At 41.2% G+C, this 12772-nt stretch overlaps 2 protein-coding genes across 3 annotated transcripts; both read right to left on the bottom strand.

Moving 5' to 3' along the window:
• Nucleotides 1–38: 38 nt before the first annotated feature.
• On the bottom strand, nt 39–6289 carry LOC135485202 (WD repeat-containing and planar cell polarity effector protein fritz homolog). Of its 2 annotated transcripts, XM_064767014.1 has the most exons (17): nt 6190–6289; nt 5657–5789; nt 5256–5377; nt 5073–5132; nt 4606–4726; nt 4104–4419; nt 3804–3866; nt 3561–3660; nt 3414–3450; nt 3070–3191; nt 2529–2794; nt 2156–2261; nt 1839–1953; nt 1376–1654; nt 1008–1212; nt 680–783; nt 39–472 (listed from the first exon to the last, which is right to left on the bottom strand). In XM_064767014.1, the coding sequence occupies exons 2-17, from the start codon at nt 5760–5762 to the stop codon at nt 393–395; spliced, it is 2202 nt and encodes a 733-aa protein (XP_064623084.1). In that variant the 5' UTR covers nt 5763–5789; nt 6190–6289; the 3' UTR covers nt 39–392. The 2 variants fall into 2 exon arrangements, with proteins under 2 accessions (XP_064623084.1, XP_064623085.1); XM_064767015.1 differs by lacking the exons at nt 5256–5377; nt 6190–6289 and having other exon boundaries at nt 5657–5674.
• Nucleotides 6290–6598: 309 nt separating this feature from the next.
• LOC135484405 (U3 small nucleolar RNA-associated protein 25 homolog) lies at nt 6599–12742 on the bottom strand. Its single transcript, XM_064765823.1, has 14 exons — nt 12598–12742; nt 12148–12202; nt 11825–11927; nt 11165–11494; nt 10906–11000; nt 10571–10663; nt 10327–10399; nt 9651–10206; nt 9420–9516; nt 9022–9190; nt 8599–8675; nt 8114–8310; nt 7822–7920; nt 6599–7654 (listed from the first exon to the last, which is right to left on the bottom strand). Exons 3-14 carry the CDS (start codon nt 11871–11873, stop codon nt 7408–7410), a joined length of 2082 nt encoding a protein of 693 aa, XP_064621893.1. The 5' UTR covers nt 11874–11927; nt 12148–12202; nt 12598–12742; the 3' UTR covers nt 6599–7407.
• Between the last annotated feature and the right edge of the window lie 30 nt (nt 12743–12772).

Raw genomic sequence — 12772 nt, 5'->3', positions numbered from 1 at the left:
ACTTATTTTATTGAAATATATTAAATTACTAGAAAAAATTGTTTAAATATACAATGTAACTTACGCCCTGAAGCTCATGCCAGTAGGACCAAGCAAACAAATGCTCTCGTACAAGGCGCAAATTGTAAAGGGAAGTAGCACAAACAAGAATGACCAAACAGACTAAATCTATTTTCTACACATGTACAGCTACAATTCTTTCTGTTAACATGATTTCTTTTCACAGTCCATTCAGGCAACTACATGTACTTCAGTATTGTAGTAAACAACACATCTCAACTTCCAAGAGTTAGTCACTCAAGCCCGGAATGCCACCAAATTTAATTGCAGATGAGCTGCACGTGGAACGAGTCCATCGTCATCGGTATCACATACGAATGAATACGTCTGCATCAGACCAAGCCAAAGTGAATGACTTTTACAGAACTTGATGATTCATCAGCCGCTTCATTCTGGCTTCCCCGTCTTTGGCCTGAAATAAGGACATTGATGCTTATTAGTGAAGACAAATCTGTGCATTAGTAGGGTCAGAAAGGCTCAGGTGATTGAGCAGATTATTTGCAGTCCACTGGAAGGTTTCCAGATAGATGGGAGCTAAAGAGTGACGTCGGAAGATAAACCTCTTCCAGGTTGATATCAGACTATACACCCAAACTTCACCTTTGACTTTATATCTTACCTGAAGCCCTTGGTGAAGAACCTTCACCGAGTAATGCCCGGGTGTAATCATCATACAATTCTGTGGCCAGGTCTGCATCCAGGTCATTGGTATATGGATATGGCCTGAAAACAAAGGAAAGTCAAGGTATACTTCATGAAGCAACTAATGGACAAGCTCATCCATCCCAACTTTGATATCATTTGATACCATTTATAGTAATGTCACCATGATTATACATGTGATAGTATTAACAACAGTCCCACTGATCAACAGTGGGGGCCTAGAACTGGCATATGAAATGTAGTTCTTGTCGTCAAATATGTTGAGTGAGACAAAGTTCTCTTACCTTTCTGATAGTTGAGAAGCTGCCTCTGCTGAAGAGATCTGATTCTGGGACTGTAAGTTCACTTTGGCAGTGCTAGCAAGAGGTGGAGGGTTGTATGGTTTGTCGAGGTCCGTCTCAAAGAACTCCTCAAAGGATTCGTCATCGAGAGACCGTGAGGCATCAGGTGAGGCTTCTTCGTCAAAGCTTGTGAGAGATTCCGTTGTGTCTGAAGAGAAATGGATGACTTAACATGAATACGTATACCCGTACCTATCAGGGACGATTCTGGATGCTCTTCTACACTTGCACGTAAAGGTGTTCCCATGTTATTACCAAAAGGTTTCCTCATGGGTCAGTCTAAAATGAAGATTGAGAGACTAAGAACTCACCTGTAAGTGGCATCTCCGCTTCTATCTCGTCAGCCTTTTTCTTGGCAACCTGAGCAAGTGCCGTCTCCCCTTTATCCTTCGCCATGTAATGAATATCCATGAACAGGTCACGAGCACCGATGTCAATAGCCAATAGGAATGCTTTATCGAATCGTGAATAACGGAGTAGGTGGTGAAAGAACCGACGTGCGAGTCGCCCAATGTGATCCCGATGCTCCAATACCACAACCTCAGACAGCTGCCGACCATAGAATGTTCCAAGTGTAGCTTCCAGCTGGACTGAAATAGTTGTATATGACTAATGAAAAGCTTGCAGTAAAAAGTATATATTGTGTATGAAATCACATTTTCTGATTTGGTTTAGTCAGATGACATCGTTATTGAAATCTAGTACCAGATTTACGAAGTGTCCAACAATAAACAACACATAGTTTTCATTGATTCACCCTGTAGTGCCACTGACCTTCCCTATCACTTGTCAGCGGCATCCTCAGTAGATGTGTCATGATGGCCGAGAGACACAGGAAGCTCATCTGGCTGTCGACATTCCAGTTCATACTGCTCAACAGGTTCACAGCCTGAAAAGAACAGTGGAACATCACTTAGCAGACACCTTTGCCATGTGGACAACCTCTTTAATACGGACACTGAAGTGCTATGTTCTATTCATCTTGACCTCTTCTATCAGGACAGCTCACTATTAGAAGGCCATAGATTCGCCTCTAGAAGGGATCATCACTGTTTAATCTCTGTGTCCTCGGGCAAGGCACTTCCACTCACCTCATCCAACTGTTGATGTTTGATGTACTGGTTCACCAGCTGTGCAGGAGATAAGCGGTTATGGTTGTGGACCCCCAGGACAAGTTGCATCATAGCCAATGGTCCCCTGAAATGATCAAGCAAGAATCCTGTTAGGTGTGGAATCTTGGTGGAGGCGGACATACATGTAGCTTCTCCTTCTGCATTCACTCTGCACTTGGAGGTGTAATTCTCGTGGGAGCATTCCTCCTCCAAGGCAGGATGAGCATTTTTACGTACCACTACAGTTAGGCCCCAATTTGCAATAGATATTGCTGATGTCACAATGTTGCTGCCGAGGTAAGAAACAAAGTAAAAGGTTGCGAACATCAGTATTTCATAACTGTAGACTCACCTATCAAAGCAGAGTAGCTGGGAGTCAACGCTATCTGCGACATAATCGGACGGAATGACTTCACATGTGCACCACTCCATCTTACTCAGGATAGGTGGAGAGCGGAAGAACTGATGAAGACGTAATACGCGCTGGGGATTAACTTTCTCCGAGGTGATCTGGACGGTCAGAGGTCCCAAGGCCATGTCAAAAAGCTGAATGTCCCCTTTAGAGCTTGCAACCATGACAATAGTACCATCTGGGTGCCAAGAAATGATGTGAGGCGTCTGAAAAGGACATGATATACATAGCCAATCTGTATTAGATACATGTATAAAGAGAATGTAAATACTGTGTCAGTGGTTTTACACCAGATGAGGGATGCTGCAATGGTAATAAGGCAGCATAATGAGAGAAATAGAATTGCCTCGGTTTGGCGGGTCAGTGTTGTCTGTGTGACAGCGGTACTTACCAGTGATGTTTGTGAAACAGCAATACTTACAAGTGATGTTTGTGAAACAGCAGTACTTACCAGTGTTGTTTGTGAAATAGCAGTACTTACCAGTGATGTTTGTGTAACAGCAGTGGTTCTCCTATTCTCATCATATAAAACCAGTGATCCATCATCACACCCTAAGATCAGTTTATCTTCGGCAGGATTCCGGCCATGACACAAAACAGCATCTTGAACAAAAGAGAAACTTTACTGGCCAACGTTATGAAAAGAAAGTCATATTGGGCATATTGATTCTTAACAGAATGATAGGAACCATATTTCCAACTAGAAATTAATTTATACGGTCATGGATTGTGAAGTGAAGTATGTCCAGAATGATACCTGTTTATCACAGATCAGTATGCACTCATCAAACCTCGATCATTTTCCAGAACTCCGACTGTACTCACTTTTCAGTAGGATAGGTGTGGGAGCAGTCTTCATCAGCTGAAAAAGATCATTATCTTGATTATTATCTTGTCATCTCGTCCAAACCACATTCCAAACCATTCTACATGGGCAGTTAAACAAATAGCAGGGGTACAGACTATGATTACCTTGTTTTTTGTGGCCTCGTAAGTACAAACATCAACACGCCTCTCACCAGAGGAGGCAAGCGCTTGTTCCAGAGTGAGGATTTGATGAGAATTCAGCCGGCTGAAATAGAATCATGCCAACAATTTAGGTTGGAACTCCAATTGCATTTTGCATAGGTAGACTCAATGCACAATTAAAAGATGACTGAAAGATTTGAACAAAATCTCATATGTTGTTATCTACCTAATGATTTTAGCTCTTACCTGAAAGTAATGTTGATTGGATCACCTTCTGTTCGCATGTAACTGAGAACATCCAACTTGGGGCTGAAGAGAGAGGCAACAAGAACATTGGTTGTTGTAGAATCAATTAGTTGAAAACACTTCAGAAAAGGTTCACACAGACTTTCCACAGTGAGGCCATGGTGAATTCAACTGCATGACTTCAACCACTGAACAGCTGAGAGTCACTGAAGAATCTATTGAAGACCAGGTCGACACAGGACATCTGTAATATACCACCTGATTTTGTCAGATTATCAAAATTACATGGGCCAAACTTACCCATTTACTCCTATCACCACCAGATTAGCTCTCTCCCTGTCACTCGTCATTGGTGACCACGGCCATGCTTCCTCACTTGAGATGGCCCACCATGACAGCAGCGTGTCCTGGCTAGCATTACAAGATAGATGGCGGTCAAGACGTCTAGTGGTCTGCGGCCCCGGCAGGTCGAGCTGTGTAATTTTGGGGTCAAAGGCCGAGAGTTTATCAAACTTTTTGATGGCGTCACCAACAGGCATAGGCTTGGTGAAATTTACATAGTCTAGTTTGGCCTTGTCGCTGTAGGAGAGCACGGCAAAAGTGTCTGTGAAGATGACTGCAAAAGAATAGCTTCAAATTAGTTAACCAGAAGGTCTGGAGGTTTCTGGATTAGGCTTGTGAACAAAAGATGAATGTAAAGCACTTTGGGACAGAACTTATAAAGCAAAAAGTGCTATATAAGAACTTACATTTCATTTCATGGTACTGAAAGCCAAAGAGAAGAAAAATAGAGAACACTCACCATCGGTGATAATATCCGATAATATCTTTCCAACTAAAGTTTTATCAATGAATATCTTCTCTACATCTCCAGAATAGGCGCTCAGGATGAACGACACAATTATTCCATTACTCAGCATAATCTAAAAGAGGAGAAACCAAGGTTAACTAGAATAATGACTTGAAAATCCTGGCAAGACAAGAACCTCCAACCATACTGGTATACATTTGGTTATGCATTCCACTGCCTAGTCCTTTCGAAAGAGATGTAAACACAAATTACTGTATACTTGGTGCCAAAATCTCAAACACCTGGGAACCAATGTATCACTGTTTATAGCATATAAAGTACTGTGACATGTTTTGGCAGCAGTGGACACAGCAAGGCAACAATAGCCACTTGGGTTAGTGCAAAATATAGAAGCAGTCAAAAAGCAGTCAAAATAGAAATTATCTCACAGTCAGTATTGGTTGGTTACATGTATTTACCTGCAGGAGTCTTCTGGTTCTCCAATTGCAATGGATGCACTTGTGGACAGCTAATAAATCCTAAAACAAAGAAAGATATGAAGCATACGGTAAAAAAAAGAATGTGCAGCAATACGACTAAGAGACAGATACGTCAAGTTACTGCATTACAACATGAGTGAAGAAGAAGCCTTTGTACCATACCTCCACATCCTTGATATTATCTCGAAGTTTGTCAGGTCTTTTATTCTTTGGCATCCAAGTCAGATCTCGGCCTTCCACAAGTTGCTGTCTTTCCTCTATATACATTTGATCAGCATAAGGATCTAGAAGAGAATTAGCACTTTGCCTAAGAGTTTGATAAGTGTTCCCATGCCATCTTCCCATTTGATAGACTTGAGATGCAGTGAGTACCGAGCTTGATGTGTTCAACAACAGTCAAATTTGTCACTTTCTTCATACATGTACTAGTACTTTAGTCTAGACAGGCACTGGGGACATCTTGTGTAGTCATCTGGAGACTATTTCTCTAGACTGAATCTGACCTTTCTCTGGAAACTTTTGAAATGGAACACTTAAAGAGTTTCACTTTCAGTGATACTTACTGGCTTCCCCTTTATCATGGTAGCTATAGCAACCAACATCCTGGTCAGATGTGATGACATTACTTTTCAGGGACCAGATGTGCAGCTCGGCCAAAAGGGTCACCATTCTTTCCTCTCAGCAAGATTCATGAGCCTGAAATATAAGACAACAATCCAACTGATTTATTCTGACATCGTTTTTGACCACTGCCCACTCCACTGTCGTCCACAGGCAGTGCATTGCCCATTAGACTGTTCAAAGGACACTGCACTGCCGGCCGACAGTACCGCTGGATGTCTGGGATCATTATTCAAGCACTGCAGGACTGACAGGAGTGTTGGCACACTGATGACTGTGGCATTAGCAGGACAGGAGGGGTCGCAGGAGTACTGTTTTTCCCAATGACCTGAATTAGTGAATGGGTGAATTTTGATTTTTCACTTTCAGAAGATTTTAGTCAGAAATGGGTCAAAAAGACCGCAATTACCCCAAACTAGAACTCAATGTGGTGCTTTTCAAAAAGAAAATTATCATACAAAACAGTCATGCTTACTGCCAGTACTGAAAAAAGATGCGTTGTTGTGCATTTGATGCTTTTTATTGTGGTATTTTCTTATGATTTATTGATTGATAGAAAATTTTGCTGCTGTTATCGTCGTTTTGATATTGTGTGTTAACTGATTCCGGACTAGCCGTTGACCTCTCCCCGACATGTGTCTTCGGTTGGATCTTCGGGCAAGTTTATATCACAGTCTCTTCTTGCTACAGACATTCAAATGCGTGCAGATCAAGAGCAATTCTGATGATATGTGCTGCAGCATAAGCATTTTCAGTCCTGGCACTTTGTTGGAGCAATACGAGATTAAGAGGAATCACAGCCAGTAAGGACTCTGAGTCTAATTATAGCAAAACGTCATTTTTTCTCACCACTTTATATTGAAATGAAATTAACAAATCACTAATAAGTGAATAAATCTAAAAGCATTTATTGAAATGAACACAAGAAAATACATGTAAATGTACACGCATTTGGATTTCAGAGGACTAAGCGCCAACAATACAATGAAATCCGTCAGAATCTATCAGCAACGTGAATGAAGATCATTATAGTGTGGAGTCGAAGTTTAAAATGGATACAATCTCGAGGAAAATGCCATCAATCATTAAGGACATTTTATGTAAGGAACATGCACTAAGGCACTTCAACGTGTATTATCTTCAGTTCCGCCGATTGTATACCTACCAGCATTTGACTTCAAGCCCAAGCCTCATCTCTTTACATAAACACCCTTGAAACAATCCACTGTAGAGAATGGAGTCGTTAACTACTGACAGTACCAGTCTCAACTGTCGCGGTGAAAGATACTAATTAAACTATTCATTAGAACATTCGCCAAGCACGAGTCGCAAGCAGACACTTTAACAAATTCATCTGATACATTGAAGCATATAGTTGAACAATCCTAACATTAAGACTAAAGCTGACATGTACAGATAGTACCAAAACACAGTTTTAAAAGACATACATGTACATGTATTGATATTTCAGAAGCTGTGGCTCATATTTATCAATCAGTCACTATTGCTATCTCATAAACTTGTATTTCCCCTTGTCCTCACTTTCAGTTTCATTCATTGTCAATATCAGCCCAAGAGGAGGCCATATGTCATCGTACTGGGTGACTGCAGTGAATGGGTAAATATTGAACTGAACACGCTCACAATTCCAACTTGCACCGAATTCCAAGATCACAGCTCTAGCATAGAGTTATCACGAGTCTCCTGTCACAAACATATGAACAGCCTTTTCCGCATTCACCATATAGGAAGCTCGTTCAGTCCCGACAACAGCTGACAACCGTTGGGCGTCATATCTCGAGTATATCACAGAACACGTCTTATTCTCCTGGCTTTCGTCTTTCTTAGCATCTATCAGCATGTTGCAGATCTCACTGTAGAAGTGAGGGTAGGCCGGCAGTTCATAGAAGATGATATGTCGAATTCCACGGATTTTGTACCTAGAGGATAGATGGCAAGAGTAAGAAGTTATCTTGACCAAGCTATAATACATTGTAAGTAAAATTTGGTGTACAATAACACCCAAAGGTGTATACTGTAGTAGGCAGCCCTGCTCTCTGTATAATGCTCTTAAAATGTCTGCAACAATGGAAAAGTTAGTGCTTACCTTCTATAGAAGTGTATCCTTTCAGTGTAGAGAAGAAAGTGGACTTTGCCATGAAAGAAGTGATTTCTTGAACGTGATATGGATTTATCCTTCGTGTACCTGAAGAAGATGACCAGTAAAATGATGTGATATAGAAAAAAAAGATATTGAAGGGGGGTAGCTTCTACTGCACGGTAAGCCAGGTTTACAGTAAAGTAACATGGCTGATGATGACAATTACGATGAAGGGATAACATGGAAATCCTGTCAACTGTCATCTTCACTGATCTAATCAATTTTCTTTCAAACTTACTCGCATATGAATGCAGCATCCATCTCTTCTTTCTTGAAGTAATTCCTCAGTCGGACATAGTCGAAGTAGGAGGGGATGAAGACCATCGTCTGAGACATGACAGCATCCTTGTATTGGGGTAGCACCTTCTGGATGAAATACTGGAACCGAGCATCGGCAAGTTGGCTGTAACTCTCAGCATGAACTCTCTGAAATACCTGCAATATCAATAAGTATTATTTAGGCAAGTCCTTGCAAAAATCATTTCAAGAAAGTAGTTTTGAAATGCTACCGGATGACTTGCAATCAAATGTAATAGCCTTTGCTACGAGTTACGAGGTACTGTCCAGTTGCATATACCCGCTACCTCCAGGCAGAAAACATGCAATATGTTCAGGAATATATGGAAATTGGTAACAATGACATCTAAGACATCGTTGTTAACTTATTCACCAAGAAATGTACGGGTAAACAAAAATACCAAAATAATTTATGATGTGGCCTACCTGTGGTAACAATGTCACAATCTGACAGATCGTTCCTGGCGTTGGTGGTTTCATCACCATCACTTTGCCTGCATAATCTGTACAATTGTCAAGGGAATAAAACTAGGATGAGGTCAAAGGAAACAGACCAGATACTGAGTCTTGGTAGGAGCTGACATTGTATTTTTGAGACTACCAACAGGACAGGGTATTGCGGCATGTCATCTGAATATGTCATATGGCCCTGGGGCTTAATCACAAGGTAGATTGATGCCTCTAGTTAGCATAGTGTAATGTAGAAGCTTCAATATGGTGGCTGGATTTGATTTCGTAATCTCCTTCTTTAGATGTCTCACCATCTAAGTGAAATCTATCCAGTTTGCTTTTCAGAGTGTAGCCAATCAAGGCTAAGGAGGTCAGTCTCTCCAAGACTGGAAAGGATACTCTGTGAATGCTTGTTGAACAAAGCATTGATCTCAGGAGTGACGAGGCTGCTGAATATGAGGGTCTGGCGGTAATATTTGGACCAGCCATTCAGCGTCCACATCCGTACTCGCGAGAAATCCACACCATGAGCCTCTTTTGGTTGCAAGTGCATACATGACATCAGTTGCTGCAAGGACATTGGAAATAAGAGATCATGAGTGGTACAGTAGTCAAGGTGACCGACTCATAAATAGGAAAAAATGGGTTGGCTACCGGACACAGACACCTCACATGTGACCTTGGCCAAGTTACTTTACTTTAAATCTATTCAGGGCATCATTTGTCAGTCTTATGGGTGTCCTTAATAGAGAGGCTAAACTGTACTCACTTCAGATTTAACTAAGAAGAGGACTTACTGTTATGTGATCCCAGTTCTGCATGAGGAAGATGTCTGTCTGATCAAAGATAAGTAGTTCTATGGAAGACAGGAAGTCAAAATCTCTCTTCTCCTCTCTGCAAGCAAAAGTATTCAATTAATTACAAAGAGTCTTTATCCATCCCATTCAAACATTCCACAAAAGTGCATTTACGTGGTGTGTGGAAATGCACCAAAAACTTCCTGTTCCTGCTCCTGTATGTATACTCACCCTTCAACACCAATGATTGTCCTCAAACCTAGAGGAGACGTGATGATGATGTCCGATGAGTAGAACTCAGTGAACAACTTCAGCGTCTTCTTGGCAACTCCAATACCAATTCGGAAATGATCATCAATATTTCCTGTGAAAATGGCTTCATAATCATCAGGCTTTTTCCCAGCTTTCCGATCGTCTGCATCCTTCTCGCCATAGGCATCGTCAAATCGTTTCCTATTGCTGACAAAAGCCTCTTCTTTCTTCATCAAGAGTGAGGAGAACAGGTTGACTATTTTCAGAGCAGAGTCTCGGAAAGGCACAACAATCAGCACTTTGGGTCGCGTCAAACCATGGTCTCGATAATCATCAGGGATGTCGTCTTTCTTTGACTTGATTTTGGCACTATGGGCGATGACCCGACTGCGTGTTTTGAGGACATGATTGAGAGCATGGAGGCAATAGATCAACCTGATCTCTTCAGCATTTTTATACGTCTGCTCCGGGTAATAAAGGTCCTGATAACTATTCAGAACTGAGAAGAGGTCTTGCTGCAGTGGGGAGAAATAGCCTGAAAAGTAGATGCTCAAGAATGAGAAAGCGTTGCAAATGAACAATAAGGGATGACAAGTCGTACAGTAGTTTAAATAAAGAATTTCACGAACATGTAGAACATACATGTGATTCTTACCAGATTCTTTCAGGGGTGCAGCAACACAATCTCTGTTAACTTCTTTAAGATGATCGCACAACTTGGGCTTCACCTGAAGCAAAAGAACATATACGGTACCGTAAGCACATATGAATTACATGACACTAAGAAGAGATGGGGAATTTGCTCATTTTCAATTGGCGATGGAATAAATACCATGTTAGCTGCCGTCAAAGCAGAGTAAATGCAATACAGTTGAAAAGTTCGAAATGACTTAACTTACATCTAACTTGCGGACATCTCGCTCCTTGTCTTTGAAATTCGAGACATACTTCTCATCGGAATATAAGTGAAGATATTTCCCAACACTTGAAAACTGAAAAGAACAATGATGAAATGATTTGCATTAAAAAGGATTTTGGAAGGTCAGTTATTAAAGTGCCTTGTCCTGGAAGCTAATTTCTTGACAAGGTCAGAAAGAAACTATGTCATAACACCATTTTCTGCAGATCAATTAAAGCGTTATAGGGCCAAGCTACCGAACGATGTCTTTGTCAGGTCACAAGTATCCAAAGAACTGAATGAGGCAAAAACTGAGTGAACACCAAACTGAGTTACCTTCTTCTCCTCCTTTTGCCATGGCTTCGAACCATCAGCAAGCTGCACTGCTAAACATTCAGGGATTTCCTTCTCAAAGTGAATATGGAAAGGATCTGCAATGGAATTTTCGTCCCCGTAAATAATGAGGGTTAAAATCCGTGTTCATAGTTTTCAGAGCAGAATGCACAAACACTAATAACATGCTTAAACACAAATTATCTTGATTCTAAATTCGAAGAGGCATGAAAATATTGTTTTCAGTCTTACAAGTACATACCTGTTGACAGATCCACTTCCTCCTCTTCTTGAAGTAGAATATTCTCCACATCACTTTCTCCGCTGCTTGCAGCACCCTCATCTTCATCCTCCGTCTTTCCTGTCTGTGATGGCTCAGCGTCGCTGCTGTCCTTCTTCAGCTTCTTTCTGACTGGTTCCTCGTCATCAGTGGATTCATTATCCTCTTCACTGCCATCTTCCAGGTCGTCTTCGCTGTCATCTCCAAATTCATCCTCTTCATCCGACTCCGCTTCCTCTCCTATAAGATCATCATCTTCCAAATCCTCATCTTCTACTTCACCTTCATCTTCAGCGTCATTCTCATCACTCTCTGAAAATCCACAACAAACAGTGTAAAAACCTTACGTCCACTGGACACATATCTATGACTCTCAGAACTTCCCAGGGACACTCAAAATGACAAATGCACTTGTGTAAAAACACTTGCTGAGTTGCCAATTCCAAAGTTAGCAGTAGCACTAGCCTTCTCTTCATGAAATACTCGACTCTCTGCTCATTGTTTCTCTGAGATTTTGATGTTATTTGGTTTATCTAGATTAACCGTTTCACTGCGTGATCACCCAAATCAAGACGCTGCCGCAACTTTACATACTATTCAGTCATACATTGGAGGACGACACTAAGACTACACATGACTCACCATCGGAGTCTGGCAAATCCTTTCCTTTACGATCCTGTATTGAGGTCATCAGTAGCTCATATGCACTTGGCTCTTCTTCACTTTCTGAGCTATCATGTTCCGACTGAAATAAAGAGACATGTAACAATAAGAGACTCACGTAAGAATGTTAATGTTGTTTATGTTTGATGTTAGGACTAGGGGAAGGCGTTGAAAAGTTCCCAAGATTGTGCGACACAATGTTAATTTCTAAAATATTACTAGAAATTTTATAAAGAAGTTCTGGTAGGGCTTGGCTAACTGAAAGTGAAAAAGGCCCCACTGACAATGACAGATGTACTTACTACGATATCCTCTTCTTGATCCTTAACCGTCTTAAACTGTTTGTCCTTTCTATGACTGAAATGTAATATGACCCACAATCTTTTATACTGTAAATTGAAGGGCCAGTGTCTGCTCTGGTCTATCTATAACGACTATGGCAGATCCAGAGGCGAGCATACTCATCCCGTGCCATCGATATGAACTACTAAGACTAAGACGTGTGCTAGCCACAGAACCAGTTGTCTTCAGAAGAAGTGACTAAGACTGAAGAAAATTACTGGAAGGGGATCTGTAGAAAGTTATGCCATGCAGGCTACGAACATGCAAAATTCTGCAGAAAAACAACTGGATCACCATGGCTGCCTTTCTGCGGCTATGTCAGAGTGGAAGTTCTTGGATGTTTAGAATCAAACGACAACAACAACATCAATTTTTTTGGGTGAATCAAGGAAAATTGAAGAGATTCGAACCTAGCTTCAACAGGGTGCGATTCCCCAGAGTTCTTTAAGTGTTTCTTATACTTGTTCGATAATGATTCAAGCTTGATTTGCTTTTTCTTGCTCTTTTGATTGTTTCTACCATGCCCACGCTTGCCTCGACCGCGACGAGGTGCCATGCTGGATTTTTCAACGTGACGATTCCGTC

This window comes from Lineus longissimus, chromosome 3, assembly GCF_910592395.1.
Source record: "Lineus longissimus chromosome 3, tnLinLong1.2, whole genome shotgun sequence".
Lineage (NCBI taxonomy): Eukaryota > Metazoa > Nemertea > Pilidiophora > Heteronemertea > Lineidae > Lineus > Lineus longissimus.
Note: the sequence above shows the minus strand (reverse complement) of the source record. Positions and strands in the feature narration are given on the sequence as shown.